This window comes from Mixophyes fleayi, chromosome 1 (assembly GCF_038048845.1).
Source record: "Mixophyes fleayi isolate aMixFle1 chromosome 1, aMixFle1.hap1, whole genome shotgun sequence".
Classification (NCBI taxonomy): domain Eukaryota; kingdom Metazoa; phylum Chordata; class Amphibia; order Anura; family Limnodynastidae; genus Mixophyes; species Mixophyes fleayi.
The window spans coordinates 37842411-37857034 of NC_134402.1; the positions used below are offsets into that span (position 1 = coordinate 37842411).

At 41.3% G+C, this 14624-nt stretch overlaps 1 protein-coding gene and 1 long non-coding RNA gene across 2 annotated transcripts; one reads left to right on the forward strand and one right to left on the reverse strand.

Annotated features, from left to right (window-relative positions):
• The first annotated feature begins 608 nt into the window (after window positions 1-608).
• GRPEL1 (GrpE like 1, mitochondrial) lies at window positions 609-6628 on the forward strand. Its single transcript, XM_075194447.1, has 4 exons — window positions 609-760; window positions 2159-2309; window positions 3768-3849; window positions 5892-6628. The coding sequence occupies exons 1-4, from the start codon at window positions 687-689 to the stop codon at window positions 6236-6238; spliced, it is 654 nt and encodes a 217-aa protein (XP_075050548.1). The 5' UTR covers window positions 609-686; the 3' UTR covers window positions 6239-6628.
• Window positions 3973-14399, reverse strand: LOC142133352 (uncharacterized). The gene is made up of 3 exons (XR_012686774.1): window positions 12014-14399; window positions 11682-11882; window positions 3973-4148 (listed from the first exon to the last, which is right to left on the reverse strand). It is a non-coding gene; the product is annotated as an uncharacterized LOC142133352 (long non-coding RNA).
• Window positions 14400-14624: the final 225 nt, after the last annotated feature.

Consider the following 14624-nt stretch of genomic DNA (forward strand, 5'->3'; position numbering starts at 1 on the left):
TATAGGTTAGGTGTTCTAATCGGTATGATAGTAATTAATAACTAAATATATTAGCTGCTGAGACAAATGGAAGTCTCTCACAGACAGACTCCCTGTGCTTTCTTATGGCTGACACATAGCCTGATAAAACATGTTATAATGCCAAAAATAAATAGACTGATTTGGATGATTAAACATTCTCTGTGTAATATGTGGCTGCAGTATAAAGGATGATAATAATAATAGTATTAATAATAATAATAATAATAATAATAATACAGGCATTGGAAATCCAGTGAAAAGAATACTATTTATTTGCATTTGCCATCTGAAGGAAGTACGTCAGATGTAATAATTGTTTCAACTTTATTTTACTTTTGCATACGAATTAAGATAATGACCAGTATAGTAACAATTGCTAAAGCTACAGATCAGCTATAATTTCCCAACATACCAGCGTAAGCCCCGCCCACTTCCCCTCCCCCAGCCACTCACAGTGCGGCTCCATTCTCAAACTTGTCTGTTTGACATTTCAACTCCTCTACAATCTACCACGACTAGGTTGGCAGGCTTGACCTTGCTCCTGTCGCGCATGCGCTGTACGCTGGCGAGGTCATCTGATTGGCTGTAGCTCGGAGTAGTTAGTTAGGCTGTGGAGCAGGCAGTGCTCTGCGTGCAGTTCGTGTGAGTGGTGATAGGACACAGACATGGCGGCCAGGGGCCTGTTTATATTGAGACACAACCTGGGCACGTTGCTGTGGACACAGAGGACATCGCTCCGGTGGGTGAGATGGGAACTCAGCATCCGGGGCTTCCTGGCATTCCCTGCAGCAGCCTTAGGGGACACGTGACTCTATAGCTGCTGGGGAGCCAGAGGTGCCTGCACCAGACATTCTGGTAGTTGTAGTTCCACAGTAGCTGGGATGCACCATGTGGCCTATTAATCCATTATTACGGTATCAGCATTTATTCAGTGGCAGGATGTGTGTGCCAGTACCTGATCTCTAGTGTTACAGCAGAGATTACACATTATATGTCTGTATAGTCTACACTAATGACATGTGTCAGGCTGTACCCCAGATATATTAGTATTAGAAGACCATTATCAATGATATCAAGTGGGCACAGGCTCATTACACCACTTGGCACCTCGGTCTGTCATGTGAATGCCTTGTCCTTGGACATTGGTGGTGTGTGATTGTACAGCATTGCATCATCAGCATCAATCTCTTGTGGGGTTTACACAATCATTTCAGTTTTTTACAATAATACAATTTGCTATAAGGAGTGAATCAGTTATAACATGTCTTATGTTCAGATAAAATGTTATTTTATGTGTAATATTCGACAATTTCTCTAAAGTTTTGACATTGCTACATCATTTTGATGCATTGTTTACAAGAACAGACCCTCTTAGGAATCTAGTTATTTAGTAGCTTAATTCCTATATCAAAATATTGTATTTGTTTTCTCTTTGTTCTGAGACATCATAGTGCAATACAGAATGTACAAAGATCCACATAGTCAGTGTGATCTCTATTTAGAAATGCTGCTTCTGGCAAGATAGGAATTGTGGCCTCCTTGTTTGTAGAAATTTGGAGAGGGGAACAAATATGTATATGATCTACTTCTGAGTATTCAATGCATAGGTACAGTGCCATGCAAGGACTTTACCTTTATAACTGCATAGAAAATCCTTACACCTCTAAGTATGTGGTACGACTAGTGTGCCTGTACATATTAAGGTCAGAAGAGTGGCAATAACAGTCAGTGTTTGGGAGCTATAGTGTTGTATTCTGCCTGTTACAAGATGTTATTAGAGGTGGTATGATCATTGCTGCCAGAGTTGCTATAATGTCCTTTGATGCAGGTCTGTGTTTTGCAAATTATAACACATGTATTTTACAATTCTATATAAATAGTACATTGGCCACTTCTTAGACCTCCATTACAGGACCTGTTTGGACCTTAAGTACCTTCTGCTTTACTGCTTGTGCCATAAGTGATCACAAAAAAAGATCTAAAAATATTTTGTGACTTATGATTTTAAATTCAATTTTACATTTTTGGCCCCAGGTGTTGACATTGGGAAAATAAATTATAAATCTGTATTTAATCTACTAAGGTGATTCAGTAAAAAGTTCAGTGAGTGACTCCTTTGCTTAAATACCTACATTAGGACATGTCCGCGGCTGATGTGCACAGCGGCTCAGCAGCCTAATAACCCCGCACAGGAGAACGAGGAGAAGAGTAAGAGCCAGGCGGAGGAGAGCATTGAGCAACTGGCCGCAGAGAAGGCAAAACTGGAAGATCAAATCAAAGAAATAACCGTGAGTGATAAGAGACCATTTATTGTTTCCCTGCTGATCTCTTTACTATTTGCTGTCCATTATGTTCTGCAGTTTAATTAAAATTCAACATTTGTTATCTACTACATACATCATCATCACCATTCATTTATATAGCGCCACCGTTTAGCGAGCAATTTTTTTTTTTTTTATTTTATTTATTTTTTTTAAATAAATCTCAAATGAACCATTAATACACATTGATGTTCTTAGGGCATCGGATATACATTGTGCCAAATTGTGGTGCAGGTTAGCACTTGAATTTATTCCAGTTTATATAAACTTTGCTAAAATCTTGTGTTCTTCAGAGCTTCAGTATTTTCTTAGATTTATGCGATTGACCTGTATTTTGCACTAGTCACTTTGTTTAATGATCGTCTAGTTATGCTCAAGTATTGGTGAGTCTTCCATGTTAGATGCCCATGTTAGATGCTTTTGTAACCACTACAGCAGACCCTTCTCCCACTAAATAATAACACGTATGTGCAAAATTTTCACAAAAACTAATGGGAAAATCAGAAAATGACCACAGAAAACTAAACTGAGCTGGGGTTCTCTGGCAACAATGGATCACTAAGGGACCCCAATAAATTTATTACAAGCGCGTGCAATATTAATTTCTGTGTTGTCCCTATCCTCCAATTTACAGGAGACATGGGCAACGTTGTAACGCAGAGGCACAGGTCACATGAGAGATTCCCATCTGTGGGGAGAGGGAAAGAAGATCTGGGGTTTTTGTAAAGTTCTGACTGAGCCCAGATAAGCTCTTCCAGTGATTATACTGACATCCGACTGGTAGCAGCAACTGCTGATATTGCATGTTATTTAATACAGGGAGGGCGAGGTGACAACACTAACTGTTACAAAACAAAACTCTGAGTAATAAATGAAATATACATTCATACCTATAGTCGCCTGCATGGTAGTGTAGGTGAATCTGACCGTGACTGAAAGCCACCATGAGTCTTATAGTTATATATAAAATAATGCACAGTAAATGAATCAGGGTTGCTCTATTTTCATGAAAAATCAGCACAGATCCTATACCAGTGTTGGCTAACCTGTGACACTCCAGATGTTGTGAAACTACAAGTCCCCAGCATGCTTTGCCAAAATATAGCAGTTTATTGCTGGAAGGGTATGCTGGGACTTGTAGTTTCGCAACACCTGGAGTGTCACAGGCTAGCCAACACTGTCCTGTACTAACCTGTCCGCTGTTTCCTGCACCACTGCTGGGCTGTCAGTCATGTAGTGGGAGGGGCGATCTCCCTGGCTAAAGACAGAATGGCTGTCATGTTATACCGTGCTCCAAGATTTGCTAGAATGCTCCAAAGCGCTGGTATCAATAGGCTCTTAAATCATGAGCCAGGGGGCTTGGAAGCAGTGGAGCGGAGTTGTGTTATCTCATAATTGCTAAAATTTAATCTTCGTGCTTTGCAGGATAAGTACAAGCGAGCGTTGGCTGACACAGAGAATTTGAGACTGAGGAGTCAAAAGTTGGTGGACGAGGCAAAGTTATATGGTGAGTTCTGTGAACTCTGGTTCATCACTTCTTACAAAAGAGGATATAATAGGAAAATGTTGGATCACATTTATTATACAGGAATGGGATCTATTATCTTATGGGTAAATGCATCAAGCTGCGAGTTTCTGGTGGGTTTGGAAAGTGGAGATGTTGCCTATAGCAGCCAATCCGATTCTAGCTGTCATTTTGTAGAACAGTGTTGACTAACCTGTGACACTCCAGGTGTTGTGAAACTACAAGTCCCAGCATGCTTTGCCAATATATAGCAGCTTATTGCTGAAAGGGTATGCTGTGACCTGTAGTTTCACATCACCTGGAGTGTAAGCCACAGGTAAGCCAACACTGTTGTAGAATGTACTAAATAAATGATAACTAGAACCTGATTGGTTGCTATAGGCAACTTCTCCACATTTCAAACCCACCAGAAACTCTCCGCTTGATAAAGTTACCCCTTGAGGTTTTCCAGGTAAGAAGTTATTCTCTTACTGGGAGCACAATATTTAAACTACAGTAAATCACTCCAGTCTTCCCCATGCCGTCCCCAGCATCACTTTGGGCATCAGCTCCTCACAGTAAAGGTCATATTAGAAAGGGTAGAATATGTGTTTCTATGTAGACAAGACAAGTGCACCTATTGGCAGAGGAGCAGAAGCTGATGATAGGGCGAGTACGGAGTATTGGTAGAATGAGGCTGTGTTGTGGTGTAAGGTGACTGAGGCTTGGCCCATTCCTAGGGGTGCTCTTTATCTCATGGAAGAGCATGCAGACATTTATCCAGCAACAACACTTGAATTGTGAGTTGGTAGAGATCAGGTCATCCAATACTTGTCTATTTTGCATTTCGATCGGAGAACCCCTTTCACAGTGCACCAATGTGTGTGTTCTAAAAAAAAAAAAAAAAAAAGCATATGGTCACGGCAGTTCTGGAGTCCGAGGATACAACCAGTACAATGAGATGTGGTGCTGTGCTTTTGATGTTCTCTGACCTACATTGGTCATTTTATTGGTACCCTCTAATGTCGTTATATAATCTGATATGCAGTGTTAAGCTGTAGGACATTGCACTCTGCCCGGTACAGTAAGATGTAGTGAGGAAATGTCACCCACAGGGGGTGATAAGTAGCACGAGTGACTTTCTATACTGTATATGTGTGTAGTGGAAATACATCATCATCACCACCATTTATTTATATAGCGCCACTGATTCCGCAGCACTGTACAGAGAACTCACTCACATCAGTCCCTGCCCCATTGGAGCTTACAGTTAAAATTCACACACACACACACACACACACACTTTGATAGCAGCCAATTAGCCTACTAGTATGTTTTTGGAGTGTGGGAGGAAACCGGAGCACCCGGAGGAAACCCACACAAACATGGGGAGAACATACAAACTCCGCACAGATAAGGCCATGGTCGGTAATTGAACTCATGACCCCAGTACTGTGAGGCAGAAGTGCTAACCACTGAGTCACTGTGCTGCCCCAGAAGCACACCCCACAGTGTACAGCTTTGTTATACACTGATATGTGTTCTGATGCTTAGTTGAGCAAATATATTATATATTTTGTGTGTTTGATTCATTTAATTTATAAATGTTACCCCCGAGTTCCATGTCCTGTGTAAATGGTAGCCATGGAATGCCGATAACTTCTAGTATTCTTATATTTTACAGTAGAGGGTACATTAACCCACATCCACACTTTTCTTTTTACGGTTTTAAAAAGCTCATTTTATGACAGCGTTGTAAATATATTTCAAAAATAGTTACCCTAGCAAGTGTTTCTAGTGTCATGCCGTCTGTTCTATCCTTCCTTGTGTGATTGGTTGGCTTCCTAGGTAACAAACACTCTGTACAGACTGTAGATTGGTGCAGTAATACAGGATAGGTGCCTGATGTGAATACAACTAAAGTATTGGGGTGGGGGACTTGGATGTTCTCTATAGGGCACCCATGTAGTGTCTGACGGGATTTTCCCAGCCTCGGTGACCATGGTCCTGCGCCAATTGATATATTTTTGTTCTTATTTTTGAAGGTATTCAAGGATTCTGCAAGGACCTGCTGGAAGTGGCAGATATCTTGGAAAAGGCAACGGAGTGCGTTCCCAGAGAGGAGGTGAAGGATGACAACCCCCACCTGAAGAGCCTGTACGAAGGGCTAACGATGACCGAGGTCCAAATGCAAAAAGTTTTCAAAAAGCACGGCGTGCTGAAGCTCAATCCAGTGGGTGCCAAGTTCAACCCCTATGAACACGAAGCCTTATTCCATGCTCCCATGGCGGGCAAAGAGCCAGACACGGTGGCACTGGTAACTAAAGTGGGGTACAAGCTGCACGAACGTACTTTGCGGCCTGCCCTAGTCGGAGTTGTTAAAGGATCATAAGTATTTTTTAAATTAATGTTGTATAGTTTGGCTGAGTATTTTATTTCATTCCAGATTTTGTTTTTTTGTTTTTTACGAATATTAAGCCAGTTTAATTTAGGCTGGAGGTGGCAAAAGTACCTACAGACAAGCTTGTGTATATATCATTCATTTATATAGATATATTATATGCCACCTCCGTGGCACAGAAGAGAATTGGAGTACTGTATGGTACCGGTGTCTCTTGTTACTTTAATTCCAAATTTGTGTCACTAAAAAAAATAAAAGATAATGAACTTTATACGGTCATGTAGAACATTTGACATAAGGATTGCGCTATTCTCTGGTTTACCCGCTACGTAGGTCTTCTCTAACTAGAAAATATTACCCGAAATAAATTTTTTCACAATTCTCAGGCTGTCTTGTACTATGTACAGATATATAATATGTACAGTTGATTGGGGTATGTGTTCTCTTTAAACATGATTTTTCTATATTTGCAATTAAAAAAACAAAACAAAAACCCTTTCTTTATCTAGGGATGCCGAAAAAGGGATTTTCCTGCAATTTCAGGGTAATGTACGAGCAGTTATAATGCCAGTGTTAAAGTTTGACACACAGTTCAGTGTCTACATTCATTACTAATGATTGTTCACGGTATAAACATCAGTTCTGTTTCTCCATTTAGTATGGCTTTGAGATTAACCACTGCCCTTAAAACCTAGCATTTTAGTTGGGAGAGTGACATTACCATAAGTATTATCATTTCTAGGAACTTAAACCACAAGACTTGTGTAATTTAATTGTAATAAATAAATTTGATACCAGGTCTGAATCTGCCAGAATAGTTTGTCGAAGAATCTGGAATTTTGCTCAGTGTCGTAATTAGGAGTCTACGTGGCCAGTGTTTAATATGAAGTGGCCTTTGCTGTAGTGCGTTCTGTGATGTAGTGTCATCCATCATCATTTATATTGCGCCAATAATTCTGCAGCGCTGTACAGAGAACGTACTCACATCAGTCCCTGCCCCATTGGAGGTTACAATCTAAATTCCCTAACATACACACTAAGGTCAATTAGATGGCAGCCAATTACCTACTCATATGTGTTTTGAATTGTGGGAGGAAACCAGAGCAGCTGGAGTAAATCCACACAAACACGGTGAGAACTTGCAAACTCCTCACAGATAAGGCCATGGTTGGGAATCGAACTCAGGAACCCAGTGCTGTGAGGCAGAAGTGCTAACCACTGAGCCACCGCGCTTGCAGTGTGAAATAAGGAAGAAAACAGCAGAGTTCGCTTTGTAGCTTTGATCACACCATAAATCTTCAGTCTTTTAAATCCAGTAAGAATTAGAACAGTTTTCTGAAACATGTCCTTGGGTCCAATGAATGGTTCATGTCTTGTGCAATATAGTGTCCCAGTAATATGATTATACACCTATGTTTTTGCTATGTTGCCCTATGTATGAGAGTGGAGGACAAGGGATATATAAAGAGGTGATGAGTAGAGCAGGAGATGGTTGCAGGTGCTGCAAGATAGACAAAGTGAATAAGGTACAAACTGGAAACAGACATTTGTGGGTTTAAGTCCAGAGGTGGTTATACAGCCAAGATGTGCAACACGGTAGTTTATGGTTCTCTCATGTGCTCCTTAGCACTTTATGTATAGTTACTTGTCAGAAACGGCTATCCTTTGACAGGAGGTGGATAATGCCTGGTGGCAGCTGGGTACAGAACCAGCCAGTCACTCAGCCCTGGCACAGTGCTAATCACAGCAATGTCATGGTCAGCGCTGTACATGGAGATCATGATGCAGATGTAAGGAGGGTCCTGCCCTAACAGGCTTACACTATAAGGTGTAGAGAACAATGGAAAGATAAAGTAGCAGCATAACAATGACAGCAGCTTATGGGGAAAGTGTTATGCTGGGTACACACTACAGAAATTTCGACCAACTTTTTATGCTGAGCGATTTTACATGCGATCAATGGTCCGATCGCTCGGTCCATGGACTGCATACACACTAGCCTTGTTTAGGACGATAAAGGGAAGAGCGGACGTCCCTTTAGCGACTTTTTACAGCCATGTTGTCGTGAGCAATGACTAATTTCGTACTCACTGTTGTGGATCGGTCGGAAGTTTATACACACTACACAACGGAAACGAGATTAGACCGAAAATATTAAACGGTACGACCAACCAAATGAGGCGACAATCGTCCATTTGGGCAGACTTTCAACCATCGTGTCACTACACACACTGACCCGACTTTTGATAGAGTGGTCGTATGTCGGCTGTTTGAGCCGATTATTGGATGAAAACAGTGTAGTGTACCCAGCTTAAGTGTGTAAGGCAGCAGTATCTTTGTGTGTGAGACATATGTTCAACATCTATATGGTCGACACCATAATACAGACAGGGTTGGAAAGTTGATAATTACATCAGTATTAAGTCACCCATTCAAATGTAGACAATATTCTGTTGACAAAATCCCTATAATACGGTCTACGTTTGAATTATCAACACATACGTAATCAGACACCAATAGTAAAGCAGTGAGCGGTATTTCTCTGCCGTTACAAGTGGTGGTGTACGGGTGGAATGCAAGGTGGAAACATGAATTAATGGTTGTAGGACAGGCAGCTGTTGGTTTACATGTATAGTCACTGAACCTCTCTCCTCCTCTGGTTGTAGAGCAGGCACTCTCGCTGGCAGTGTGCGTGTGACTGGTGTACTACTTTAGCATCATGCTTGCTGTTGGAAATGGCCATGACACTTGTTCCCCATGATTGTGGGCAGTTGCTGCCACCATGGAGAGCACCGGAGGAGTTGCAGATAAGGCAACAGCAATGACGGTTGGATCTCTCTGGGTCCAGAGACAGCATGTTGGTGATCATCTAAATAACACTGTCCTCTGTGTGATGACAGCACTATCCTGCAATCTACCACTGCCATTATAAATCTTTAGCTTTTATATCTGTGAGCTAATTCTGTAGGAGGTAGGACAGAGAGCTGATGTAAAGTGCAGCCACATGCCAGCATTCAATAGTGGAACTATGTATCTCAATACAAAAATGTGATTTTCACATGGGGGGGGTGACAATCTTACAGTGATCAAGTCTTCCTCGAGGAAAGGTGCAGAGTAGCTCCCGATTAATAGATCACTGACCTAGCATTAGATCGCCAGTACAAGTGGGGGAGGGTGCTGGATCAGGTGTAGGTGTGTGTGTGTGTGTATACATACATACATACACACACACACACACACACACACAAAATCAAATGACAACCCCCCTCCCACAACCCATACTTCCTGCCACTAGTGTCACATGACCTACTGCCACACTAAGGACAGAGCACCTTGATGCTTTGCATGCAAATTATTTACCTCTATACAAAGAAGAGTGGGTCTGGTAGCAGCAGTATTCTCTATGCACAGAAACGAACCAGTTCCAGAAGTAAAACATTTGCATTCTACAGTTACTTAATTGTATCCCAAACTAGCTTTATTACATGCATTAAGCCACAATGCCAGTTAGGGCTCAACACTAAGCTTATTCATATAAAGCACTGGTCGTTCTGAAGCACAGAGGTATCATCAATACCTGTTTTTGGGGGGTTTATTTTCTGACTGGGGTTTTATAAACTATGGCAACACAAGAAAAAATATTTGACTGAGATTATTGCTGAACACAGGGGGCCTGATCCATCAAGGTGCACATTCTGAGCGCAACATGAGTTAAAAAAAAAAAAAAAAAAGCGCAAGTTAATCAGCTCTGCGTACTCAAAAAGGAGCGGATCTGAAGATGTGCGCTGATGAAAATCAGGTGTAGATCTGTCCTGCTCTACTACATCAAGACTCATCACTATCGATCAGGACTTGGACTAATCCTGTAGCAAAAGATACGGCAGAAAAGAAGTAACTTGGAGATGTCCAGCACTCGATTCGGACGTGGCTGTGTGCACCACATGTGGACTGTACAATGATTACAGCATAACGCCCCTTCCTGTTCATAGCCTGTAGTGAGTGTCCATTGCGTTCAAAGACTGAGTGGACAGGGCTGTGTGTAGCGGCTTATTTCCTGGTTCTGGGCATGTGCAGTGATTTTATTGGGCTATATGCTCAAAATCGTCAGATACGTCAGTGATGAAGGGTGTCTATTATAAACTAATCTAGATTAAACTTTTCTAGTCTGTTTTATCTATATGGTCGACACCATAATACAGACAGGGTTGGAAAGTTGATAATTACATCAGTATTAAGTCACCCAATTCAAATGTAGACAATATTCTGTTGACAAAATCCCTATAATACGGTCTACGTTTGACCGGGGTTTTTTAACAAACTCATGTTGCGCTCAGAATGTGCACCTTGATGGATCAGGCCCCCTGTGTTTTATCCAGTTTGCAGGAAAATGTGGAACAATGCTTCTCTGACAGAGATACTATACAGTGACTGCATTACCCAGAGATACTGATCTAGCAAAGATTATCTGGATCATTTCAAAATTATCCACATTTTTCTCTACACAATACAAGTTGTCACACAGAGATTAGGGCAGTGTAAAACATTTAATAAAAGATAGCTCAGATTATCCCAAACCCCACTCCATTCCCAGCATATATTTTACAAGACTGATTGTGGTCATTCACCTTCTATGTGTGTGTGCTAGAGAACCTCTATATTTCTCCATGAATACACAGTAAATATTAATACACTGATAAAAGAAGCTCAACAGCAGAAATTCAGTTTCACAGAAACGTATTTATTACATCATACAAAATGGAAATATAGATATAGATATTGTATTCATATCAGTTGCAACACAATAAATTATAACCATGTCGATGTGTCCAGCGGGTACAGAGATCTCAGCGGGTGGAGGTGACCTTGGCGCCAATGACCATTTTTATTACAATGATGCCAAGCAACCAAAGCTTTCGGAATCCTCTATGTCAGGAGTAACCAGATCGGAACAAAAAAGCAAATACGTGCAAACATTTGAAACTGGTATTGGTTTCTCTTTTTACAAAGTCATACAAAACAGAGGCAAAAAGTGAGAGACAATATGGGAGATCTAAACTTTTGGAAACTTAATTCTACAGGTGACAAACCGCAAAATTCAGCAGAAAAATCAGCACCTCATTTACTCTGTCGTAATGGAGTGAAATTGTGGTAACGTGAACCCCCCCCCCCCCCCCCCCAACCTCTTACTGTACTCTTCACATAATCCCAATGTACACCTTCCAGCAGATGGAGAGACCACCACCTAGGCAGATAACAGACCACTCTGCAGCAACTGCCTGATGCTGTCATGTCACCACGGACCAGAATCTCTAAGGCAGTGTTGGCTAAACTGTGACACTCCAGGTGTTGGGAAACTACAAGTCCCAGTATGCTTTGCCAATATATAGCAGCTTATTGCTGGAAGGGTATGCTGGGACTTGTAGTTTCACAACACCTGGAGTGTCACAGGTTAGCCAACCATGCTCTAAGGAATGTTCCCAGCACCTTGTTGAATCCATGGCACAAAGAATTCAGGCTGTTCTGGGGGCAATGGGGAAAGTGTGGGGGGGGGGGGGAGGAATCCTATCCACTACTAGACAGGTGTACCTAAAAGTGACCAGAGTGTATACAGAGATTCAAATCTAACTTGTGGGACCTTTGTCACACTACAGAACCACATCTTTAAGCTGAAAACTGTTAGGGAATCAGTGCAGTGTTTTTACGATTAGAAATACATTTGATATGAAGAAAATCCATTATCACCTTCATCAGAATTCATTTTGTGACACCTAGCGTGCAAAACTGCTTTAACAAATAATTTGAGACTTTGGAGTGCATAATACAAAAGTAAAACCTGTTACATGCATAGAAAGAAAATGTGCCGCTACTATTCACCATGTAATATCTCACACTGACATGGGCAATCTCTCCAAAGATACATTGTTCACATTGTGGATGGACTTATGCTACTTAGTAAAAAAGCAAAAGCATTGGTTTCTCTTGGGCACTACTGAACCATATTGTGTAGTGTAAGCATAAAGTACAGATTGTGAAAGGAGGAGGGAGAGAAGCCTTAAAAAGGGATTTCACACTTTATTACTGGGACAGGATTTAGTAAAATTCATATTTAAAGACCCCCCACCAAAGTACTAAGAGAGCCACTGTGTAGGATCATCCAATGCTATGCCAGAGGGTGCTGAATAGAGTGGATAGTACATAAATGCCCACTGAGGGGTTGGTAGAGGGAAGGGAAAGTAGCCAAATCTGTGGTATTTCACAATATCAAACTTAACATTACATTGTACAGTCAAACATTGTTAACATGGTCTTTGCTGGCTCTGTTCCTCAGCCATATGAAATACTGACACACAGCCCTTATGTTGATACATATAAGAAACTATTTACAGGTCAACCACTGACACTGATACATAGATACACTTATCACAACAGGATGGAAAGGAAACCTGACCAAACAGGGAAAAATAAAATAAAAAAAAACACACAAGGCCACTCCGCTTGAACAATGAGCATGAAGAAAGGTCATTACTTAGTTTTATTTTCAGGCATAAAAATGTGTTTACTGGAATATCAAACAGCAACACTGTAATATAAATAAAAATTAAAATTCTCAATCACTGTATGACTGACAAAGATATCCTGGTGGCAACATATGGCCTTACTCACGGGTCACCAGGTGCAGTGACTGCACCCATTACAGTCCCAGGTTTCTAAACTTGGCTGGAAGAGCTGAATGAAGAAGCTGCATCAAAGCCCTTTCTGACAAGATTCCAATCTATGCCAGAGTCCTCAATACTCTCCGCTGTCAAATTCCTGTCTTGCTTCTCAATATGATGCAAGACTTAAGGCACGCAATGATGCATAGCTGGTGGGCATACTATGGAAGTATTTCTCACAGCCATCTTAAAAACTTTTAAGAAGAATCATTAAAACACATTTAAAATAGAAACCAATCCAAAGTCACATTTAGTTTTGGGTGGAGTTGACCAATTTATGACAAAGCATAAAACCCTACCTTTTAGGGGTGCAGCGTTTCACTAATCTAGAGGGTTCCCACAAACGGTTTCAACCAGCCAGTGGTGCTCTCTTTTCTGTTGCCAAACTTTGGTTTGTTTTAACCACACAGCCAAGGTGGGGCGGCTCGCCCCCATGAACTTGCCGTCCACCTGCCCGTTGTTGAGGCAAGCCGAATTTTCAGAGAGGAGAACAGCGCTGGTCTGTAGAAGCCTCGGGGGGACCCGCAAATTTGGAGAAACACCACACCCCTGATAATTAGGTGATTTACCATAACTTAGTGAAATCCACACAAAGGTCCATTTTTGCTGGCCAGAGTTGGACTAGCACATCCCTAAGATTTGTCAAATTAAAAGTCCAAGAAAAAGCAGGATCAAACTACACAGGGTTGGGTGTAGTGTAATGAACCAGAAACGACATGTTTAGATTTAACAAAACTGACCTGTCTCCAGGATAATGCTCGAACACAATTTAATAGACACTTACACCATGTGTGCCCCAAATCTCTTGCTGCCTAGCAGTAAGGTCACGAGATGACCACCATCTACACGAGTGGGGTCACATGCGTCAATGTAAAGCGCTGAAATATGGCACATCCACAACAGGATCAGTAAACGGTAGCCGTCCATGTGTGTAATCAAACTGCTACTGATCGAGTCATTGGGCAGTCATGGCAAGCAGTAAAATACTGGTGTGTGGGCCCCATTAGACACAGACAGCGCCTCTAATCTATCAGTGACAAGAAACATGAACAAGTCACATCTACAGGCACAAGAAAACCCCATTACAATCTTGTCAGATCTGGAGGGCATTTTCTCCAGGCACTTAATGAGCCATATACAATTAGCGTAAAGAAATTCATTTAACAACCTCTAAACACATTATTTTCGCTTTACAAGTTCGGTTTCATTACCTTTTCATGACTGACTTTTACCGCCGATATTTTCTCTGTAGATATATTGATAAAAAATATATACAATATAAATATGCACACAGTAAACATAAATATATATTACTTATTTAGCAGTTCTGCATCCTTGGTATTCACTGGAGGGGACTGGAAAATATGGTGTTGCCCATAGCAACAGGATGCTTGCAGTTCTCTAAACCAAATGCGAGAATTTGATTGGTTAACGTGGAAAAACAGTTGGGGCCAGGTATGAAATCACTAGTTATACAACGAGCCTCCTAGCTACAGACCTTTGAGTTAATTATACAATTAGCAGTGATAGGGGTGACCACATCAATACGCTTCCTATGAGGGGGCCACCAATGCATGTGTAACAACGCTGGGCAATATCAGCTGATGTATGGAAAAACTTAAACATAATCTAGGCATCCCTAATGTCTTACTAAGCCCTGGCAC

Excerpts from the sequence above, each read along its gene's own strand:
- GRPEL1 (XM_075194447.1), top strand. The coding sequence starts at position 687 with ATGGCGGCCAGGGGCCTGTTTATATTGAGACACAACCTGGGCACGTTG. Across the intron at positions 761-2,158 it reads ACACAGAGGACATCGCTCCG|GACATGTCCGCGGCTGATGT; the intron begins GTGGGTGAGATG and ends TACCTACATTAG. Across the intron at positions 2,310-3,767 it reads ATCAAATCAAAGAAATAACC|GATAAGTACAAGCGAGCGTT; the intron begins GTGAGTGATAAG and ends CGTGCTTTGCAG.